The sequence below is a fragment of the Salvelinus namaycush genome, chromosome 5 (assembly GCF_016432855.1).
Source record: "Salvelinus namaycush isolate Seneca chromosome 5, SaNama_1.0, whole genome shotgun sequence".
NCBI classification, from domain to species: Eukaryota; Metazoa; Chordata; class Actinopteri; order Salmoniformes; family Salmonidae; genus Salvelinus; species Salvelinus namaycush.
Window position 1 is genome coordinate 54,931,978 of NC_052311.1, and position 24,955 is coordinate 54,956,932.

General features: G+C 42.0%; 1 protein-coding gene across 1 annotated transcript in view; it reads left to right on the plus strand.

Annotated features, from left to right (window-relative positions):
* Positions 1 to 371: 371 nt before the first annotated feature.
* The window catches only part of zfpm2a (zinc finger protein, FOG family member 2a), a 146,916-nt gene continuing 122,332 nt past the window's right edge, over positions 372 to 24,955 (plus strand). The window contains exon 1 of the mRNA XM_038994537.1: positions 372 to 620. Coding sequence (XP_038850465.1) covers positions 581 to 620 — 40 coding nt within the window. The 5' untranslated portion in view covers positions 372 to 580. The remainder of the gene's footprint in view (positions 621 to 24,955) is intronic.

A 24,955-nucleotide genomic window follows, 5' to 3' on the forward strand; every position in this document is an offset into this window, starting at 1 on the left:
TATTCTCTAATTATTTTATCTAAAAACTAAAACGGACATTTTTCAAGTTTGACATGGTGGGAATTGGAATGCACCGACAAACGCATATCCAAAACCCGTGCCAAATATTGGTGGTTCAAAATGTGTTGAGAATTATTTGGCTAACCTCACAAAATGTGACATTCCACTAGTAATTAACAATTAAGAAATCACTACTTCGGTAGCACAAGCTAAAAGTCAAGTTTAAGAAGCGGTGTCTACGGTACCCGTGGAGGCACAAACGTTATCTTCAAACAAAAGCGCGAAACGCTTTCACCTCCCCAGTCAGTCCGTGCGGATCGCAACTCAGTGCAGCCTCATCTCGGAGAACGCCATTGAGAAAGAGTGAGTGAAAGAGAGAGAGCGAGCTAGAGAGAAATAGAGCAGATCAGAGGAAGAGAAAGGAAAGAGACAGAGCGACATACTCTGTGAAAAAAGTGTCCATAATTCGTCACCCTTTCTTTCTCAATTTCCATCACAAACCCTACCGGTGCTTGGATGAACCAAAACCTATCGATCAGTCAGTGCTACACCTGGATCTCCTGACCAGCTCCGAGCAGGCATGTCCCGAAGGAAGCAGAGCAACCCCAGGCAAATTAAACGTAAGTTTTACAGCCTCGCTGTCCTGTTATCTACCAAAGCTTGTTGGAGAAGTTAAATTAGGTTAGTGAGGGACTAGTCACTTCGGCACCGATGTCAATTGGCAATCCCAGATTTAATTGATACTGTTGATGTAGTTTCGTTCATTGATAAATGAGTTATGTTTTTGATCAATCATATTCTGTCATATGCTATTGCTGAGAAAGGTGTTCCATCTTCTGACTTTTCAAATGATGTGTTTACAAATATAGGAGGGAGACTATGTTATTTTAAAGTTTGCTTGGTGTTTTCTTAGAAGTGGATCGGGTATTTTATCATATTTGACATATTATTTATGTCAAGCAAATCAGGATTCTATTCTTGTGATTTATTATAATGTGCTGATATGATCTACAGACATTAAACACCTAAAGTTAAAGAGTGCATATCCTTTGCAAACTGTCTTCTTGGAATTCTGTTTCCAATTAAACAAATTAAGTATTATATCTAAACCTAAGCAATAAAGAAATTATGTAGTAATACTAATGTCAGATGTACTGAATAACCTACGTCAAATGAGTAATGTCCCCCTTCTCACACACACACACACACACACACACACACACACACACACACACACACACACACACACACACACACACACACACACACACACACACACACACACACACAAACTGTATAAATAAATTAAACCTAAATTAAAACTTTTACAATAATAGCATGAACCCTAATCATTCTGCAGATTTAGGTAGTGATTGTGTCACTGTCTTAATATATAATTGGTTATACACAATTATAACTGGACAGGTTATATACATAAAAAAATACTGAAAAGTGTTCATGGTAATATAATAACTAAAATATATATGTAAAATACAATGGATAGTGTTTTTAATAGTACTACATGTACTTGTTGCTTAGTTTCATCCCCCATTTCAACAAAGCATTGTGCCTCTGGATCTCTGATAATTCAAGGGTTATTTCAATCACTTCAAATACCAACGCTTTGAGTGAAATACCATGTGACATGAGACAGAATTGATCTATAGGGATTTTATTTCCTGTGATTTTAAACAAGCTGTGAAATGTGTTTATGTAATTCCAAATGTGGAATTGAAATGGCTGGCCTAGCAGGCTTCCCAGTGGAAATGTCATACTAACAGTGGTCATAGCAACGTTGCATTTTAGGTCTGCTCTTTAGAGACCTGAATACAACGGTGACTTTTTATTGTGCCTTTATTAATTTTGTATTAGCAAAGATTCATCGTATTCATCATACATTTCTTGTTATAAGCAGTGTAGTGAATTGTGGTGTTGAAGAACATTTGCAACAACCATCTATACACCTACTGTACAATACAGTTCTATGTGGTTATTCTATATTGGCCATGTCATTTAGCTGTATGACGGTCTATGTGGTTATTCTATATTGGCCATGTCATTTAGCTGTATGACGGTCTATGTGGTTATTCTATATTGGCCATGTCATTTAGCTGTATGACTGTCTATGTGGTTATTCTATATTGTCCATGTCATTTAGCTGTATGACGGTCTATGTGGTTATTCTATATTGGCCATGTCATTTAGCTGTATGACTGTCTATGTGGTTATTCTATATTGTCCATGTCATTTAGCTGTATGACTGTCTATGTGGTTATTCTATATTGGCCATGTCATTTAGCTGTATGACTGTCTATGTGGTTATTCTATATTGGCCATGTCATTTAGCTGTATGACTGTCTATGTGGTTATTCTATATTGGCCATGTAATTTAGCTGTATGACGGTCTATGTGGTTATTCTATATTGGCCATGTAATTTAGCTGTATGACGGTCTATGCGGTTATTCTATATTGGCCATGTCATTTAGCTGTATGACGGTCTATGCGGTTATTCTATATTGGCCATGTCATTTAGCTGTATGACGGTCTATGTGGTTATTCTATATTGGCCATGTAATTTAGCTGTATGACGGTCTATGTGGTTATTCTATATTGGCCATGTAATTTAGCTGTATGACTGTCTATGTGGTTATTCTATATTGGCCATGTCATTTAGCTGTATGACGGTCTATGCGGTTATTCTATATTGGCCATGTCATTTAGCTGTATGACTGTCTATGTGGTTATTCTATATTGGCCGTGTCATTTAGCTGTATGACTGTCTATGTGGTTATGCTATATTGGCCATATCATTTAGCTGTATGACGGTCTATGCGGTTATTCTATATTGGCCATGTCCATTACGTCGGGCTGATTCACTGGGAAACCCTTGTCCTCAGACTTGTGTTTATTTGAAGAGCAGGTAGGAGGAGACTCCTTTGGGATGTCTCATTGTTGTCGGACTTATAGACACGATGAGAAAAAATAATGAGTACTGTCCACTCTCAAGTTATTTTAGATAACTCAAAAATATTTTTGGGTTTCAATATGTGAAATAGTTATTCCAGTAATAGTGTGATTGGTAATGTGGATACAGCAAGAGGAATAAATATATACTTCATTTATACAGTGTGTGTGTCTGTGTGTGTGTAAATTATGATTATGTTTTTACATGAGGAATTTATTTAATAGTGGTTACGATTAGTCAGTAATTGATGGCTGTCAACAAAATGTACTTATATATTCAAGGAAGATTTTGAAACATATTTTTTTTTTGCAGTATCAGCAAAATGGCAATACATTACTGCAAATGTCTATTTTCTAAAAGATCTTCAACGCTTGTCACTCACTGTCACAGCTTGTTTTATGTATTTACAGTCTGAACATATTTTCCGTCATTTTAGCATTTTAGGCAAGTTAAGAAGTTGATAGTCGGAAATATATTTGTCAGTACCTATGAATATATTTTCAAAGAACACTTAGAAAATTGGTTCTGATTACCTAATGTAAGTGGGTATCATGGTTCTGAATTATGAACTTACCGGTTATAGATTAAATGCAAACGCTCCAAGACTCTTTTGATGTAGACGGAACTATTGAAATTATGTTTGTTGTAATTTAATAATAATACGAAGAAAAAAAACTGTTTATCTGCTCGGTATAATTACAGTGTAATTGGTATGCATGTGTTACTATTCATGATTATTTTGAGCAGAGAAAGCATTGCTGATCTATGAGGAATACGCACAAACCTGTATACTATAGCCTAGCATGATGTGCTAAACCCACTTGTGTAAGAACCAATCACAAGGAGGATGCCTCTGAATTTTGTTGTCAAGCAAAGAAGTACTTCCTTGATGTGATCATCCTCATATCCACTGTGACCCAGGCGTGTCTGAATTACTATGTCATGTGTAAGAGGTTGTTAATGAGAGGTGAGGAGTGAGGATACAGTGTTGAAAGAACTAAAGCCCTAGTCAGAAACAGAAAGGTCAGAGGAAGCCTCGACGTGTCCTACCCCAGGAACTAGGAGCTAGGGGAAGGCCTGAGGACCAAGAACCAGGCAATGCACAGAAAGTCAGCGCAGACAGTCATTCTAAAGGACAAAAAGGTTGTTGGGCGCAGTTTCCCCCCCATCCTGCATATATTGGGCCGTTATCTAAAATTGTGATTTATGCAGTATTTTAATATTTTGCTTATTCCTTCCCCTTGGGTGCTCTCTGAGCGGTGATAAAAAGGCGAAGCTGAAAGAGCACCATTAATTTGCTCCGATGACTGGGGAGATAAGGACAGATAATGGAAAAGATAAGCAGGGAAGATATACCATCAGAAACCCGATTATTACCATTAAAATTCCAACCCAGCAATCTGCAGCCGGCTGATAATTCCCTCTCCGTTTCCACCACTTTGGATGATAAGGCAAAAAATAGTCACTCAGTGCTCCTTGATTAGGCTGCCTGGATATCCCGATAATACTGTGATAAATTATGTATTTCCCCCTTGTTTTTTTCCTCTGAAACGTTACATCTGATTTTTTTCTTCTATATTTCTGGGTCGTCCCTGTATCCCCCCTCCTCTCCTCTCTTCCTCTCCCAAGAAGGGGATAAAAACCCATACACTTTTATTGTAATAAGAGTTTGATAGAAAGGGGAGATAGTGGAGGAGGTGTTTTGTATGGGAGCACATATCAATGTTATCAGTCCATCTCTGTGGGCCAGCTGCTAGCTGCTGTTGTTTCTAGCCTTATCACCCCGTGCCAATATGCCAATAAATTGCCCAGATTGCCAGCTAGCCGCTCCAAAGCAGATCAGCTAAATTTGACAGAAATTATGGAAATATGGCTGATGCTCAGCGGATTGTGATTAGAGGAGAATATGTGCATTCCTTCAAGGCTCCCCCCCCCCCCCCCCCCCCCTCTCACCTCTCTGTGGCTCCTATTGTTATGGTGTGGTGTGTCCATACCTCTCCCACTGAGGGGTACATTTTGATTCTTAATAGGAAGGCAGAGATATGAACAGAGCTGAATGGAAAACGCCTCCCCTCAGAGTCATTTTTCTGTAAAATTGCTCCCAAAGTTTGGTGGCGTGTAGATGAGCCGAGATGATGTAGGGAGCCTCTTCCCCCAGTGTTGTTTATGGAGGAATCCTATTGGAAGGGTGTTGAGAGGGCCGTGCACAAGACATCCAATGTCAGATGTGCTTATTAAATTGACTTAGCACTCTTCCCTGGCCTAACTGTTGTCTTCACTACAGTACATGGTGCTGCCTGTGACTTCGTGAATTCCTGTTATAGCGTTAACTAGCCCTTTACCAGATACAGGACTGCTCCTCTCTGCTGTTAAACCATTCAGTGGAGTCCAGAACTTGTACTGTGCAGAAATGAAACTACACTGTGATGAGTATGTACAGTATATGTTCATTCTAGAAGGATAACTACTATATTATATTTAAGGGTGTAGATCTTTTTGACTGCTCAGAAAGACTTGATCTTACATCAGCATACAGTTTATCATATCAGGTGACATTTATTTCTTTGAGCAGTATTTATCAGAGGCAACTTACAGTGGTTTGTATGGGACAAGGGGAGTGTTTACTGAATTGGTTGCCGACTTTCTGTGTGTGTGTGTGTGTGTGTGTGTGTGTGTGTGTGTGTGTGTGTGTGTGTGTGTGTGTGTGTGTGTGTGTGTGTGTGTGTGTGTGTGTGTGTGTGTGTGTGTGTGTGTGTGTGAGACTGGGGATTGTGGTCAACTTTAGGCTTGTGCACTGTCATGAAAGGTAATCTGCCTAGTAGAAGTGTTGTCTTCTATTTGACCTCTGTCACAGCTGAATCAACTTGTAAATCAACTCAAGCAGTCTGATGTTTTGGGGGGGAATCATCATATCTGTGTTCGGATGCCAGCCTCTCGTATTTAAGGGTTTCTTTTTCATTCGTCTGACAATCACGCTGCCTCTCTTGTGCTCCTCATAGATTTCTGTCATATGAAGAATGGTTGTTGAATGCCAACTTTCCCTCAAACATCTGTTCCCTGCCAATAACAGCTTGTGTTGTGTTGCTGCCTCGTCGTCTTGGCGGAAGGATCCCGGTTCGCCTTCACTCTCTTTCTCAAGCACTGATGTTGCACCACCAATGTATGCAAATAGCATGCTGTCTCCAGTCTTCACATGATTTCTGGCTATTTTATTTAACATTTATACGTTCAAGTATTGTTGTTGCGATTGTATGTCACATTGACGTTAAGCGCCCGTTTTATAGGCCACATTCCGGATATAACATTAGCAACTATGAAATGGAATGTAGAGTGTGGATGGATGTGTGTTTCCTTTGTTGAAAAAACTGCCAGCTGAAGTGGAGGCTGAGCTGAAGTTGGCATGGCTGGTGTGTGTGTGTGTGTGAGTGAGTGGGTGTGAGTGTGTGTGTGTGTTACAGTGGTGCTGCAGTGCAGCTTGAACAGCACAGTGAGATGTGGGCATTGGTCGCTGGGTCGCTGGTTTCAAAAGGTGGAGGTCATTTCCTGGCACTGTTTCCTCTTTGTCTTCCTCTTTCCTGTAATTCCACCACCATCATTCCAGTGACTATTCACTGTTGCAAGTCATTATCTGCTCCTTCATAGTTGTCAATGGATTATTCAACATGGATTGTTGTTTTTCAGGATCTGATCACAGAAATGTTTTTCAGTTTTAGTGCTACTCTGCTGGCTACATAGATGGGTTAGGGTTAGATGGCTCAGTCCCTTTCAAAGAATTTCTATTAAAATGACATTTTCTCTCTTACGTCCCTTTTCATTTGCATGCTGTTGTAAATAAAATAAAATAATAGGTAATTGTGTCCCAACAAATCCTAATCGTTTGTTCCTCAGTTTATTTAGATTTGATATCAAGTGATGCCTTTTGAGCCCCAGGTAACAATTGACTTTCAGCCGTTTGAGTTAATAGCCTTGTCTCTAGCTTGTACGGATCAATATGTGTATTAATTAATCACCGCTATCAGGAGCCGGATCTGGTTCCATTTGTTGTTACATCAGCAAAATATCAATAGAGAAAGTGGACTCCCTGATCGTCATGGCAACTTCATCTCTTAGGTCAAAGAGAGTTTATCTTATCTTGCTGCCGAGAGTGGCAAACTGCTTAGGAATCTAGTTTAGACTCTAAGATCATCGATTTAAGCTTTTTTTCTTGTTGTTTCGGGGAGGGGAGAAAAAAAGAGGGCTGCATTCTAATCACAACAGAGATGTTAAGATTTGAATATTGATCACTCTCCAAAGGCCATTATAGGATAGCTATGGCCTCTAGTCCAGCTGTTGTTCAAGTACGTCCTTTTAAGACCCAAACAAGGCTTTGATTATCAGTGTCAGCGTGTCAACACGGAGTATGTCTGTGTAGCTGTCTGACAGTACGATTCCTACTGCTACAGACACAGGCTGAGTCTGAAATGCATCCTTCCTACTATATAGGATGCCAAGTCAGACACACAATACAATGTTAACAGACCAGTGTCTATACACATCCTGACACTTCTCTTCATCATGACACCATAAACATTCACATATATTTTTGGGCATATTGAATAATAAGTAAATTGATAGATTTTGGTATATCCCTGTATCAGCCACATTTATCTTGGTGCACAGTTCATAAAAACTGTATTGTAGATAAAATAGCGGTAGGCAAGTTTGTTTCGATAAAGGCTTTGTGTATATTATGAATATGGCCAGTTTTTACAGGATGTGACTTTGCAATGTGCATGTTGATATGATATGAATATAATCATGTGTGGGTCTGCGCATCATCATGATGTGTCAGGGAGGTGGACCAGGGTCTGGTCTCACAGGAAGTTGGCCTGGTGGTGTTGGGATCTGCTGGGTCCCTCTATGACTATGGCCCAATTGGTACACTATTCCCTATATAGTGCACTACTTTTGGCCAGAGCCCTGGTCAAAAATAGTGTACTACAGTATATAGGGGATACATTTGGGATGCACACCATGCCTCTACCTCATCAGCGGGAGAATAATCCTCAGGCTAGGAGCACACAGGAACATGTTTTTGCCCCCCTCTCTTTTTGCCTTCAGGACACAATTGCCTCATTTAACATTCTCTATTTGGCCCCTGCCAAGAGGGGAAACAGCCAGGGAGTAAAAGAGCCACCACACATCATGAATTCTTTCATTTAACTTGTAAATTCCCTTTCACCTTGGTGATGGCTGCACGTTTATCTGTCGTGATGGCTGGAGATATCGCTCAATTAAGGGCTTTTCTGAGGTTACTTCCCAATATCGGAGTGATTTTTGTCGTCTGACGTCATGTTATATTATCAATATGGATATTATGGGTTCTGTTTGGGTTTTTAAACAGCTTAGAAGATTAACACTTGCCTTCCTCTGTTCTATTCTAAAGCAGAATGTTCAAGGACTCTATTGTTCTAGAATTTCTCTGGAAACTTTTTCCCACTGTGGAGAAATACAGTTCCCATGTATATTTTTGGGGAGAAAATGTTTCAATGTTGTGTTAATAATGTGCTATTAGTTACAGTGTGTTCACAAAGTCATGCATTATCACTGCAAATTTATTTTCTGGGGTGCCAGTTTCCTGCAGTGAAGGTTTGGTTGAATCCAGGCCCTTGAGGATAGAGGAGGTGACTCAGCCTAGCAGCTGTGAATGTAAAAATGAGTTGTGAACGTAATGTAATAACAAAAGTCTACAGCTTTACCCTCACAGGAGCAACAACGTCCTTTGTTTTTATTTTCCATGGCATATTAGGTGACTGAAAAGGGGTGATTTAGTCAACATAATTTTTTGACCAAGATATGAGTTGGCACGGCAGAAAATGAAGCCCTAATAGCTGTTACGTTTAAGTCTCTCTCTTGGCAGGAATTAGCCAAGGCTGTGAAGGACAAGAACAGGGAAAGATAGAACTTTGCATTTCTTGGGCATTAAGGATAAAACGTGTCAGGCGTCGTAGTTAAGGGATAGGTGGCTACAGCGGATTAAGTAGCAAGCCTTTCAGTTCAATTTGTACATCCGCATTTCTCTGGGCCCAACAGCACAAAACACACAGCCCTGCTAAGGGTTCACTGGAAAATCACTAATGACAAAGCTTTGTAAATAGATAAACAATTTATGTCAAATGTGCTGAAAATATAAAACAAACTTCAAAACATGTTAATACTTTAAAGAGGCTATGTTTTGATTGGCAGCATAGCGTGGCAGCAAAGCGCGTACGGCTGTTGACAGCCCAGTTTACATCCCCCTGATCAGAGGGCATATCTGCATATGATTAGCCTGGATGCACACAAATATTCATAATGGAATGATATGCCAATTGTCAGTGGCTGATGTTGATCGATTATTTTTTAAACGAGATTATGCAAATCAGATTGGAGGAAGAAGTGAGTCTGAAAGGCTGTGATGAGAAGAGTGACAGGTTGCAAAGTGTTATTTCTCCTGTCCTGTAATTAGTCCCCAGCAGTTTGAACTAGGTCAAATAAATAGCTATGAAGTGAGATGGTGATGGAGAGGAATGGAACTGCCTACCTGCCTTTCAGAATCAGGCAGCAGTGGATCTCATCTCAAAGAATTCTAATCTGCTAATTGCTAAATACTGGTCTGGTGACAGTGACCGAGTAGCTTTGGCCGAGCAAAGTGCTTTGCCTTATTATATCAGATGTGTTTTTTTTAACCAAGGTTACACCAATCAGCCATTCCCCAGGCCCAAACCACAGATAGCTTGGCTAAACACATCCTCTCATTCAAGACATGATAGTTAGAGTCCCAGTTTAGTCTAACTGAAACCTATTGATTCTGTCTCTATAAAAGGCTGGTATTAACGTCCATCCCCGTGATAAAATGGTGGTGATGCTTTAGTGGGTGTAACATGCTGGTCTACACAGACCTAGAGCCCAGAGTAGACCGTGGTCTCTCTGTGTGAACCATGTGTCTGGGATTCTCCAAAGAGACACATTTGACCATCATGAAGTTGAAACAGGATAACAACTGGGTCAGATGATAAGCTCGAGCAAAACAGGGGAAGAAAGTAGAAGAAAGTGATTGATTGATGTCTCTTTCCACAAGCAGTTGACAGTTAGTTTAGGATCAGATGATTTCACTATCTAGACTGGAGTGAGGGGAAGCTAGGCAAATCTTCAGGACAAAAAGGTCAAGGGCTTCTCTCCTCTATTTCTCCTTCTCTCCCTCTCTCTCTTTCTCAACAGCTTGCTTTGACAAACAGGGAAATGTTGCAAAGATTCGTGAAAAAAGACAGAACATACCGTCACAGCTAGTAATATTCTATGGAATGACTGACTATAGTTGGAGAATATAGCTCACTGGCCCTGTGGTCAGCATTAGCCCTAGACTGTAACATTTCCTTCTCAATCATTTGAATAGAATTTTCCTTTGGAGTATTGAGTAAGATGAACAACAGCTTTCATTTGGGGTAAATCTGTTCTTGTCAGCAGGATCTGATAATGCTACGTGGTACCATAGTATGAACCAGCTAACCAGTGAGAACACGGAAGTTGTTTGAGGTGGAAACTACAGCAACTCTCTCTCTCTCTGTGGTTTCTGAAGGGGGTGAACATGGAACAGTGACAATGGATGATTGGATGATTGGATGATTGGATGCATACTGTAAACAAACACAATCCACCACAACCCTCTACGTCTACATCATCCTCAGCATCATCCCTTCCAAACCACCAACAGAGAATCCTTTCCCAGTACAAAGTTCAGTGCAGAGTCTTTGTGAGATGTGGTAAGATACTGGATCTCCAAGTTAATAAGGTCTTGTCTAGTCCACTGCTCTTTGACTAGTGTGAAGTCATCTCTATATCCAGTTAGCTGGTCTTAGAGTCTGGAAGTCACAGCAGATTTTAGGTACAACTGTTTACTAAAATCTAAAGTCATCCAAAAATGATAATGGCTATACTTTTCAACAGCCACAACGATGCCACTGTTTATGTGATATTGTGATATCACACACACACACACACACACGCACACGCACACGCACACGCACACGCACACACACACACACACACACACACACACACACACACACACACACACACACACACACACACACACACACACACACACACACACAGCCTTATGGAAATGATTATGAAGGGCAGCATGGTGGTGATTCAGTAATGTGAGTGGTGTGTGTGTGATGCAGTAGAACCTGTCTCTTCAGACAGCCAGGCTGGGCTGTCTCCATTTAACAGGACTCTATCGTCCATTAGCTTTGTCTAGGGGACGCTTTCAACATCAGGGTCTCACTTGGAATGAAGTGGCTATGATAACAGCAGTCAAACTGCACTATTATGGATCAGTTGTTTTAATCATCTTCCATTGAAAAAACATTCCTCCTCTATTGACTACAACCACTAACCTGACAAAACATGGATTAGCCCAAAGAGATCCATCCAACCATCATTAGGGAAAGCAACCACTGTTTGTTTGAAGTGGTTGAAATGACAACCTTCTTGTCAAAGACTCCTCCAGGAGAATAAAAGGGATTTGTAATTAACATAATAATTATAGCCTATGTGTTTGACCTATGGTGTCCCGTTACAATGCTTCAATCCTTCAGCAATGCTTGGCAAAGCGTGATGAGAACTTTATGTATCAAAGATGTTTGTCGGGCAATGTTGTTATTTGGGTGAAGACCAATATACTGAATTTTTTGTGTTATTTGTAGCATTTTGCCCAGATACATTTTAGTTCAACTCATATCTTTCCAATGTCCCTACAAGTGATGTCTAAACAGGGTGGCTGGTTTTATCTGAAATGCAGTTCTTGGTTTCATGTAAAACATCTCATTCTGGGGCTTTAGCTGCAGCTGGCTTATCGTTTTCCCTTATTTCTTCCTAGTCATTTATTTCAATCCCCCATGTTTATATGTTTCACTCTCCTTTCATTCCTGTGATTGCCTTTCATAAGTTCAAACACTCTACAACACTTCTGGTAACTTTAGTTATGTATTCACTGTGATCCAACACTAGTTATTGTATTGTACTGTAGAGCATAGAGTGTCCAGCTCTGTCTTGAGCCTGAACTAAGACGTTGAAAACATCATGACTTAAATCAATGATGAATAATAACAGAACAGAAGCATCCCCTAAGCAGGTATTGTATAGGCTACCTACAGTAGGCCTACAGTATGTGTGAGAGAGAGAGAGTGTGTTCATACTGTACCTGCATGGTGCTCCTCTAACGGCTCCAGTTCCTGTGGTTGCTTTGGTCTTTGTCTGCCACCTATCAGCGTATCAGCAGTGTGTCTGAGGCCCAGTTGTATAATGCACCATTTCTGGCTTTGTGGGGGGAGACGGCGGCCGGGCAGCGGAATCGCCCCAGGCCTTCCCCTCAGTGAGTGGATTAACATCGGCCTGCTTTAGCGCTACTCTACCACGGTGTGAAATCTGCCCCGCTCTGGGTCCAGGCGACGGACCCCACTACCCCGCTCCCCCCCTCAACGCAAAGCCTCTCACAGCCATCTGTGAAATGCAGAAACTCTGTGTCTAAGTTGAGTTCAGATCCCAACTGCCAGCCGTGGCGGGGCCAGGAAGCAAATGGGCAGGCAATTGATGGTTGGGGATCAGCTCACTGATGTCGTGCCGCGTGTGCAGGAACCCTGCCTGCCCCCCCCCCCCCCCCCCCCCCCCCCCCCCCCCCCCGCACCGCGGGCGTGTTGGAGGAGGTCTGGGGCTCTGGGCGCTGGCCGAGAGATCTCTGCCTGGTTCCTGCTTGCAGGTCCAAATCCCCCCTCTGTGCATGCCTGTCTGTGTGGAGGCGGTGGCACTGCTCCCCTGAGCCCATGCCCAGTCCTTTGAAGATAAGATTTTGATACAGAGTCCCTTTCGGTACGTCGCTAGCTAACGGATGCTCTTTGTGTGTGTCACTGCCCATGCCTGGCCTCTGTTTAGAGCCTGGCGCTACAACTCTTGGTCATAAGGAATGTATAGGTTGTATTTAGGTGAGGGGTCGATAACTACCCTGATAATGGGTGGTTGGGATGTTAATGGTTTAAACATTAGTAGTAATGTTGAACCACATTGAGTTGTTGATTAGTCTCTGGTGTCAGACTTGTGTTGATCATAAACGTCTCAAAACAGATCTTTTCTGTGTAATTTGTTTATCTCAAGTTTTGTAGTTGATTTGATTTTGAAGTTGTTTTTATCCATTAAGGGTCCAGTACACAAATAATTATCCAAACTGTTGAATCTGTGTTTCGTCTCTATTCTATTATGATGATTATCTGATGGCTCACTCTCTGGCTGATTGTGGGTTTCTTGCCCATATTTTAACATTGGAGAGTCAATTTCAACACTTCTTACCCTCAACATCTGCATGAAAGAAAGAAGTGGAGAGAAGAGAGCTCATCATAATCAGTTCTTTTTTGAATGAGGAACTCAACTCAAAATATTCCCTTGATTTTTTTTCATCCTGTGGCTTTGGAGTTGAGATCTGTGCATAATGTCTTGTGATTGCATGGCATTATGGAGGTTTGTGAAAGCCGTCTCGCCTCTGAGTCCAGCACCACCACCACTAGCAGCAGCAGCACATCTTTCCATCCACACACACACACACACACACACACACACACACACACACACACACACACACACACACACACACACACACACACACACACACACACACACACACACACACACACACACACACACACACACAGGCTGCTCATCAGTGATGGAGCGTTGATTGCTTTTTGATACCCATCCAATATGGACGGTGTCCTGCATACATCAGCTAATTAGAATGTACTTACAGTGTCTGTGTGATAGCATACACCCAACGCTCATCATCAGATCCCATGTCCAAGTACTCTCTGTCTGTCTGTCTGTATGTCTGTCTGTTTAACCACACTCAGCTTAGTCACTATGTAAATTCCCCTGAGTGGAAAAGCTAGCAGAGCGGAGAAAAAAGACAAAAATGAAAATTCAATGGAAGAAAAAAATGAAAAACAAGTATTCGCTGGAAGCAGTGTGCAAGAGCAACTTGCAAGGTAAACAAATATATTTATGGAGGCAGCAAACTCTACTTCGGAGACTCCCAAGACGGTGCTTTAACCATGCAGACAGAGCCCTCTTGAGTAAAGATCAGTTGGAAGTTGGAAAAGAATACAATGGCTGTATCCATGGAGTAACAGCAGTGTGTGTACTGTAACTGTTCTCTGTCCACTGTCCATGTCACTGTGACTCTGTCTCCTGCCTGTGTACAACTAATAGACATACTGTACGTTTCTGTGTGTGTGTGGGGGGGGGGGGGGGGGGGGCGTTCCAGAAACATACTGAGAGAATGTAATGGGGCGTCTCTCTGAAATGTATAGCCATCCTCAACAGCCTTCACACATCATAGTGGTACACACACACACACACACACACACACACACACACACACACACACACACACACACACACACACACACACACACACACACACACACACACACACACACACACACACACACACACACACACACACACACAGCGGCTCCCAAGAGTGAAAGAATAACGTGCAGGATGTGGAAGGAAGGGAGCAGAAACAGAAATCTCACTGCTGTTTCCTCAGGTAATCTTGACTGTGATCTTAATTCCAATAAAGTGTTTTTTTTTTGTATAAGCCAGATCAAAGTGCACTCGACTCCACTGGTATTTCTGGGGTCATACTTTATTGAATATCATTTCAGATAACAAGTGTAATCCTTTGGGGGAAGTGATGTATATTGACCAACTCAGTAATAACCTGCCTACATCTCCAGACCATATACTATAGTAAAAAGGGCGAATAACTGTTTGTGCTCTCTGATCAATCAAATAGGACTTCCAGTACTGTATGATACATGCAGATTCCAGAAGGGGACAACACTAATATGCACTGTACTGAAGATGAACAGCATCTTATTCTTTTTCACTGCTTTGATAAGCAAAACCTAGGCCATAGGTGGCAATGTTACATTAGCCTATTTATATTATTGAATGTAATATATCCAATAACTTAAGTCCTATTTGTGACAAATTATTCTCTTAATTAACCCTATGGGAATCATTTCATTTGTCCCATCAGTGCATCTATTGGCAGAGGAGCAACCAGGTGACCTGTAAGGATAGGGATGGTAGTGTTTACGGTTCTACCTCCAGCTTGTTGTCTTCCGTCCGCCAGTCAGTCAGTGAGAGAGACGGTGCATCGCTCTTCTCTCAGATAGTTCATCTCATCAGGGTCTGTGTGTGTGTGTGTGTGTGTGTGTGTGTGTGTGTGTGTGTGTGTGTGTGTGTGTGTGTGTGTGTGTGTGTGTGTGTGTGTGTGTGTGTGTGTGTGTGTGTGTGTGTGTGTGTGTGTGTGTGTGTGTGTGTGTGTGTGTGTATTATCTTGACTGGCCAGACTCACCAGACTCATGACCTCTTGGCTCTGACAATGGCCCCAGGACTGAGGGACAGAACCAGAGCAGTGGAAGGAGACATATCTATTGTGAAAATACTTATTTTCAATTAAATTCATTAGTAATATTAATATACATTTGACTTTGGCTATTGTATATATTTATAGAGAAGAGAAAAAGACAGTTGACGAGCCTCATGCAACAGTGCACAATGACGTGAAACATTCGTTGAATTGAATGCAAATGTAGCCTACGTCTTGGATTTTTTGGGAGTTTGGGAGTTTTCCACGTCTGACAGATATCTCTGTCAGTAGGCCCAAGGCCTAACATATGGAGTGAAAAGCACAAGAAAGACAATGTCTGCCTGATACGCTGAGAACTGTACAAATTCATGAGCCATCAAAGACTGCAATATTTATTTTCCTTTGCATTGCAAAATAGAGAAATGAATGGCCCAGCTTCCCCTGTAAAGACAAACTTGAAAGCAATCACCCAGAGTTCTTTAAACCTTTTCTGTGTTGTGTATTATGCAGCGTTCTACTGTCTATGTAGTCTGTGCCGTCTAACTGCCTTTTGAAGTTCTACTCCCTGACTGTACAGTATTTGCTTTTCACCAATTCTTTCCCACTGTGTCTCTGCTGGTTTGAAAGTGTGACCGATCGGGCGGTGAAAGCATCTCTATCAATTCACTTTGCTTCTTGGCTCCTCGGCTGGAGGAACAGCTCCAATTGGTCGTTTAGTTAGTGGTTTGTAAATGAATAGCATGCAGGTCAGGGTTGTTGCCCGTGTTGGCCTAAGGTGAGTCTGGTGGAGCAAAGCAGAGAGGAGCAGAGTAGGGCTCCAGATTGGGGACAGGAGGGAAGGACAGATGCCCCTATTACAGCCCTGCTGTCCCAGATCTCCCTATCCCTGCTGGGGTGTGATCTTAGTACTACACCACAGGCCTGGGAGACAGCCATCTTCCCAAAATCTCTGACAGCAGCCTCTTTAAAAAATGTTTTATTTAAAATGTGTTTGTGTGTGTGTGATCGCGCTAAAATAGAAATCAGTGACTGCTGAGTTGTTCAATGATGTCCATGACTCTCCATCTCACCCTATCTCTCTCCCTCTCTCCAACTTGTTATTTTTCTGTTACAATGTCTTTGCAGTGTGATACAGTAAGCTTGCCATACAGTGCCTTCAGAAAGTATTCGCACCTTGGCCTACAGCCTGAATTTAAAATGGATAAAATTGAGTTGTCAGTGGTCTACAGACTATGTGCCATAATGTCAAAGTGGAATAATGTTTTCTATTTGTTTCTAAAAAAACTGAAATGTCTTAAGTCAGTAAGAATTCAATACCTTTGTTATGGCAAGCCTAAATAAGTTCAGGAGTAAACACAAACAAGACTAACTCATCTCTGTACCCCACATATACAATTATCTGAAAGGTAGTTTTCCAAAGCCGCGCAAAGATTTTCCAAAGCCGCGCAAAGAAGGGTACCTATTGGGGTACGTATGGGTAAAAATATATAAAGCAGACATTGAACATCCCTTTGAGCATGTTGAAGTTATTAATGACACTTTGGATGGTGAATCAATACACCCAGTCACTACAAAGATACAGGCGTCCTCCGTAACTCAGTTGCCAGGGAGAGGAAGTAAACTGCTCAGCGATTTCACCATGAGGCCAACGGTGACTTTAAAACAGGTACAGAGTTTAATGGCTGTGATAGGAGAAAACTGGGGATGGATCAACAACATTGTAGTTACTCAACAACACTAACATAATTGACAGAGTGAAAAGAAGGAAGCCTGTACAGAATAAAAATATTACAAAACATGCATCCTGTTTGCAACAAAGCACTAATGTAATATTACAAAAAATGTGTCAAAGCAATTCACTTTTTGTCCTGAATACAGTGTTATGTTTGGTGCAAATCCAATACAACACATTACTGAGTACCACTATCCATATTTTGAATCATAGTGGTGACTGCATCATGTTATGGGTATGCTTGTAATCGTTAAGGACCGGGGAGATTTTCAGGATAAAAAAATCCTAGAGGAAAACCTGCTTCAGTCTGCTTTCCACCAGACACTGAGAGATTGAAAATCTATTGTAAGACTTAAAAATGGCTTTTTAGCAATGATCAACAACCAATTTGACAGAGCTTGAAGAATAAAATTTACAAAAATGGGCAAATATGGTTCCAACCAGGTGTGCAAAGCTCTTAGAGACTTAGAAAGACTTTGTCATTATGGGGTATTGTGTGCAGATTGGTGAGAAAAAAATATGTATTTAATCCATTTTGAATGTCAGGCTGTAACACAACAAAATGTTGAATATGTCAGGGGGTACGAATACTTTCTGAAGGCGCTGTAGATTCCACTGAATGAAGAGATACATGCAGCTCAACAAATTCCACTGGCTATTTTTTTAAAGCGCGCCACAAAGTGGCTGGCCTATTTCTAACACCATTATCCTGTGAGTCTCTATGAAAGAGCGCTCCTTTTCTCTTGTGAAGGTGTGGGTGAGGGGAGGGGAGGGGAGGGGAGGAGACTGCGTGGACCCCGGCCGCATGGTCGTTATCTGCACCAGATGCAGGTTGAATTCAGACTTTCAATGGAAGGTAAAGAGAGGGGAAATTAATGAGAGCCATAAAGCCAGTAGGATAAATAATTAGGCAACCAAACAACCATCCGCCCCAAGATCCATGCAGCCACAGGAAAATCTGCCTTACTCCTCACTAACTTTTAGTTTCCACTGTTTGTCAAAACTGTGGCTAATGTCAGTTTTTGTCTTTGGTGTGTTTTTAACTCTATTTTCTTTTTGGCATGAAAGCCAGTGCTGTTACTCTTCATGAATAATCACTATGACAGGCCTCTCCGTCCTGCCAACGGTAATTGGTCAGATGACTTCCTATTTGAGACGTTCGTTTCAACGTTAGACAGAACGCTTGTGACAATTCAGTTGTCAAAAGGTGTGTTTGTAAATCAGTGGGAAGAGAAGGTGTCATACTGGAGTGAATGTTTGTGTGGAGTAAGCTGACGTCGTCATGCATTTGGCATGTCCAGTGTTCACAGTTAGTTGACATATTAACCTCATTTTAATAATCCATATAATTCATCTATACTTCCGTGCCACCTATTTTATTTTGAGCTGTCAAGCAGACTGCGCCTGCCTTGGTATACTATCACTAGGCTTATGCAACTAGGTTACTGATGTCATTGTATTGTACTGAGGGTTTCTCTAGCACGTCCTCCTTGGGATCCAAGATAATGTTGTAGCATTAGAGGACAAGACAGTGGTAATGTACTAGCGTATATTACATTGGTATGTTAACCTGCAGTGTGTCTGTCTGTCCCGGAGGATTGTGTGTCATTGCTGTCATACTATGTAGAGTAGATGGAGCAACATGTATTGTTCTGCTACTCGACAGACAGACAGACAGACAGACAGACAGACAGACAGACAGACAGACAGACAGACAGACAGACAGACAGACAGACAGACAGACAGACAGACAGACAGACAGACAGACAGACAGACAGACAGACAGACAGACAGACAGACAGACAGACAGACAGACAGAGAGACAGACAGACAGAGAGATCAGTGAGAGACTTACATTATCCTGTAGCAGTCTTTGATGGCTATTCATGGGTCTGCACTATAATCTGTTTCTCTAATCTCATTCAGAGAGATAAATAAACAAGTAATGCTGTAAAAAAAGAGAGAGAAAGCACATGGGTGAGCATCGCAGGGATTATGGTAATTTTGAGGATAAGTAGAGGTGTTTAAAACATGACTTTTTAATAGGGGAGGAAGTAACTTCCTTTAACAGATCAGTTTGCACTGTCTGAACTCTATACTGGAATTAATATGCAAATAATTAACATAGAAACAACAACATTTCTGTAAACTCTATGCATGGATGCATGCTGCGGTTAACAGGTTTTTACACATCTTTTAAACTCATTCTAAAAGTAATAAGAATGCAATGTTAAAATGGGGGTTGTCTTAAATCACCCTCCAGTGTGATTGTGTTCCTCTAGTAATGGAGAAGGTAGTACACAGCACACACATTCCCCTGGCCATTCTATTGGTCAGAGAAGCTCTCGTAATACTTGTTTAGCTCTAGATGAATGACTACCTTCTTAATGATCAAAGCGTCAATAGTGGAGGATACCTACCTTCTTCTGAATCAACTCACCCATTGATGCCAGTTGATTTCAGGGCAGTTTTTCGTTCCACCTAATCTCTTCCAACATGACATTTGGAAACTCTGAAATCAATTATGTGTTCTCTACCCAAATGAAACGCAAAACAACGACTATATGACTTAAAAGTCGGCCTAGCTCACCTTTGACACGCTGCATTACAAAGGGAAAGGGAAATCACACTGCATACCTGATCCATAAAAAATCCTTTGAAATGGATTGCAGGGCCTGGGTTGGATCCAGTCTTGGCGCTAGTTGTGGCATTGATGGCACAGCCCTTGGGCACGGGGATACTTGGCCTGGACAAGATGGACGGTTCCTGGGCCCGTATCAGTGGGCACTGGGCTGTCCTCTGGGAGCTTCTAAGCCATGCCGTCTGAATAAGAACTGATGGCTTTGGCAGAACATGTGGACATGCTGTGGTTTTTATTTCAGTCAAAACAGCCCCGATGCTATCGCCTTCAGTCACCCAACCCAACACAGGCAGCAGCAGCAAGCTGACCTAAATGATTTTGCTTCACACAAGTTCTTCTCTTTCAAAAACGCATCAAAACGGAACTGAAGTTTTTCTTTTGTTCTCCCTTTAGAACGGGTTTTGCCTCATGAATTGTTGTTTCATCTCAGGAGACATCAAAATGCAATATTGTTAATATCACTCCTAAATGTTAAAATGTATAGAGGAACACCTTGAACTATCTAACAGGAAAGTTATATTGCTGCATCGAAAATGATTCCAGTATGATAATTATCAACACCAACTAAATTGTTTCTACTACGAGAGAAATTTGACAGCTTCAACTCTTTCAGAAGTAGTTAGTTGATACCTATCCACAGGCTAATGGAACCGCCACCTTTGATGAGAAGTTGAAACGAGCATTGCTGTGTAGGCTTGGCACAATACTAGACATAGCTGGAGGGGCTGTGGAGCAGAACAGAGCAGAGAGGAGCGTAAGGGATCGAGACATTTAAATGGGCCTCATCCAGAGGTGACAAGTGCACCGTGTTCTCTGAACTGTAGGTGTGAGCCCGGTGCTGTATCTGTCTTTCATTGTCTTTTATTTTCGTATTATTTTAAATGGACGGTATTATTTTTCTACTAGAAGGTTTTTTGATATCCATTTAGATTGGAGGTTCATTAAAAAAAAGCTCAGACAATAGAGTGACTTCTAATTAAGCCGCACTGCATCTGGCCCCTGGCACCCTATCCTGGTGTTCCATCTATTTTGCTGGGGAGAATTCATTTGTTTCTTAATTAAGAAAAACACCAATTGCGTGAAAAATCTGCTTATGGTACCTGAATCCTAATGAGTTAAGTAGTGAGGGGGAGAACTCATTCCAGTAGCCCTAGAAATGAACTGGGACCTGATAAAAATGAACTAACTAGCCTTGCATAAATTGAAGCTGAGGGAGAGAAAGTGTTCCATCTTCATGGCCAAGACAATATGCAAACTATCTTCAAAGAAATCAAATTGCCGGAATGTTTTCATTTGCATGTATTAACTATTACCATAATGAGTAGAAGTGACATTGGACCCGGATTGTGTGTCTGTTCAATTGATAACTCTGCTGCATCTGTAAATAGTCTCCCCGCAAAATGATGCTACCAGTCAAATCAGTGTTGAACTGTGGAGAGGTTTTCATTTTTATCAGGAAGACAGCCTTGTACAAACCTGCTGCAGTGTTGAATCTGTGTCATCATTCTGTAACCGCTATCCTTCAACAGGAAGCAACTGGGAGACATTGTCTTTAAGACACTGCTGTGGAGGAGAGGAGAGCACCTGGCTGGGGGCAGTTCCATGAGGCTGTAGCTGGACCCAGAACCAGATTCACTAGGCAGGGAGGCACACTGCTCCTCCATCTCCCCCACATGTCTCAACCCTTCCAGGATACCAGCAGCTCACTTATCTCCTTCCTCAACACCCCACCATAGCCCACATTGGAGAGTCACGGGCAACCAGCCAAAGATACTGATGTTTTTGTACTGCAGGCATCATGCAAAACATTTGAACTGTCTTAATATTCCAAATCATTTTTTCAACATGCTATTTCAGAGGATCAGCCGCTTGGGTCAAATTATTCAATTAAGTGTCTGTTTATTACTGATACCAAAGCTGGGTAGCAGTTCTACTTATCACCTTTTCTGCAGATTGGTGTTCTCGCAGAATACCACCATAAAGATTGCCTCCCTGTAATTAAAATGGCACAGAGACAAATCTGGCACAGGAGCTAAGACACGGGGAAATGAGGGAGTTAGGGGGAAATTGCAGGGGGCAACGTTCTCTGTCATCCAATGAAAAAGTTTGGGCTACAAGCGTTTAACAAAACGGGTGTCAGAGAGGATATATGGCGAAGGAAGAGGACGGGTGTGAGGCGAGCCGAGAAAACGATGAGCCTTTGGGTGGCGTCGTTGTTGTTGTTGTTGAGAGCTGCTGTTGTAGGCTACAGAAGGCGGTTGGTTCATGAACAGTTGGTGGTGAACGGTCGGTCTCTTGTTGCCGTTCATTTTGAACCAAATGGGTAAACAGGAGGCTGGATGCTAGTCTGATTCGTCCGGTGGCACTGCATCGCTGGTTGGATGTCCTCCTAAACCACAGCCAAGCTTCCCTCCCAGAGCTGTGTTTGATGAGCAATTGGCAGGCTATAGAGACACGTGTACTCGCATCTCGTGGCAAACATACCTTTCACAGAGTCAGACTCGACAGACATGTGACTTCTCAGAGAGGGGGAAAAAGGAGAAGGAAATGAAAGCAGCAATAAGCTGGGGATGTTAAACCTAGACATGAGAAAGACGTGAGAGACGACTTTGGATTTAGACAAAATCTTCATGCGCTTTTGACAATTTGCATTGTTATCGCCTGATAACTGGTGATGTTTTTACTTGGTTGTACATTTTTATGTGGAATATGTTAAACGTAAACCGGGCTATAACGATTCCCTTAATGACGTGGGGATCTTGCTCCCCCCCCCCCCCCCGGATTGAGTCTTAGTGGGATTCCAGTGCGGGATGGCTGATATCTGAATATTAAAAGCGAGTTTCAAGCTCATCTGCAAATGTGATTTGCACATATCACACTTCTGCAGTCACCAGGCTGCTTCATCGCCAAGCTTCTGAGCAAAGAAGGGTAGCGAGAGAGAGAGAGAGAGAGAGAGAGAGAGAGAGAGAGAGAGAGAGAGAGAGAAGAGAAGAGAAGAGAAGAGAAGAGGAAGAAGAAGTATATATGGGGTTGCTATTGATTTATTCCATATCTGACCTAATTTAAATCCCTGCCAACAAACTCATATGCATACTGTAGATTTTCTAAATTAGAGAAAGCAAACCTTGAGCTTCTGGGAGAGACAGGTGTAAACATCACTGTTGTCATAACGCACCTCCAATAAATCTGATCATCATGGCAGCGTGCTGCTATAGAGCACCACATCAATTGGACATGATTTTGAAGCCTGAGGGCCCAGGGGAATGCCCTCCAGAACGAAGGTGCCCATTGACATGCCGTACACGCCAAGATAGAATTATGACTGCCTGTCTTTGTTCCTCACCGGCTTCCTCACAGAGACCTAGTCATTTGGTTGAAATACGGAAACATTTTGGAAAATGGAGGCTGTGATATTGTGGTGGTCTTTTCAATAGGAATATTCTCTGGATTTGAAGGAGGGGAATGGTTCCTGCTTTTAGTGTAGTAAGTACATTATTAATGAAATAGTAATACTATTAATAATAATACACTCATAATAATAACAGTTATACAAATAACCATGAACAATCATAATACATAATCTTTTGCGTTACACACAGATTTTGTTTTGTCATATTTTTCATTTTTGACATATTGACATGATCAGATGTTAGACATTGTAGAGTGAATAAAATGGCAGATTATCTTGAGGGCGGTGTGTTGTCTGTGACTGTAGCAGCTGTGGTGTTGGCATGATAATCCTCTCATTTGGAATGTCAGGATCAGCAGGTTAGGGCTCTCTACTTCTCTGCCATGTCAAGCCTACAGACCAGCGTGGTGGATTGTCATTTCTGAAGGAATATTTTGACAGAGCCTTCACTCCGCTGGGCTCAGCTCAAAGGTCAGAGCTGTACCACTTCCATTTACTGTGAGAACACTCAATCCCTGTGGAGGAGATGAGAGGAGAGGAGGCTGAGACTCCACGCTACTCCACACATCTCCACATCTCCACACATACACTGTCTGTCTGTCTGTCTGTCTGTCTGTCTGTCTGTCTGTCTGTCTGTCTGTCTGTCTGTCTGTCTGTCTGTCTGTCTGTCTGTCTGTCTGTCTGTCTGTCTGTCTGTCTGTCTGTCTGTCTGTCTGTCTGTCTGTGTCTGTCTGTCTGTCTGTCTGTCTGTTCATTGTAAAGCATTTCCCTCTTGTTTGATTGTTTGAATCCCTAATTGTCTTATTTTACAGTTGGATATTTAAAAAAACACATCCTGGTTTAATTATAGCTTCTGTACAATGTCTCAATGGTTCTGCTGTCATCATTTCTGTGTAATTTGTGCCTCTCTTCAGACACCACAGTAGGCTGCTATGTGAATCAAAATCAGGAACTTGTCAGTAGTTGTATAAGACATTGTGGACAGCCCCATTATCACTGTACCTGCACTGCTAAAGCTATCAGGTAGGTATTAACGCAGTAACATAGTAACGGTGATCAGGACGTTCCATGGTATGTTTTGACATCTCTGTAGGTTATTGGTGTAAACCTACCTCAGTCAGTCCCTCAGGCCAGGAGAGGAGAGGAGAGGAGAGGAGAGGAGAGGAGAGGAGAGGAGAGGAGAGGAGAGGAGAGGAGAGGAGAGGAGAGGAGAGGAGAGGAGAGGAGGGGAGAGGAGAGGAGAGGAGAGGAGAGGAGAGGAGAGGAGAGAATTATTAGTATGAGCAGATGGGTTGGGTTCTTTTGTCAGGGAACTGTTCTGTTTGAGTCAGTACAATGGACAGAAATGAGCCCTGTGAAATCAAACAATGGATGATGAAATCAACATGAAATCTGCAAACTTCGTCCTGGAACAGCAGGCAGCTCAAAGTCGATAAGGAATTTGATTGTGTCTGCTTGCTTTCGTGTCATGCTAACCCACCCAAAAGATGGATCAGGCAGACCGTAAGTGCAATCAGTTGGTCCTTTGCAGCAGCCATATTCCTCAGAGTGCTGCTACAGCCCTGTAACCCAGGTTTAGAGGGGAGCTGAGAGAGAGAGAGCGAGCGAGAGCGAGAGAGAGAGAGAGAGAGAGAGAAAGAGAGAGAGAGTATCCCAATCTCTCCCTCTGTTTTAAAGGACAGTACTTTGAATGTCATTTGACAATTTCCTTTTAATTAGAACTAATTTACAGAAAGATGCCCACCAGCTAATCTTT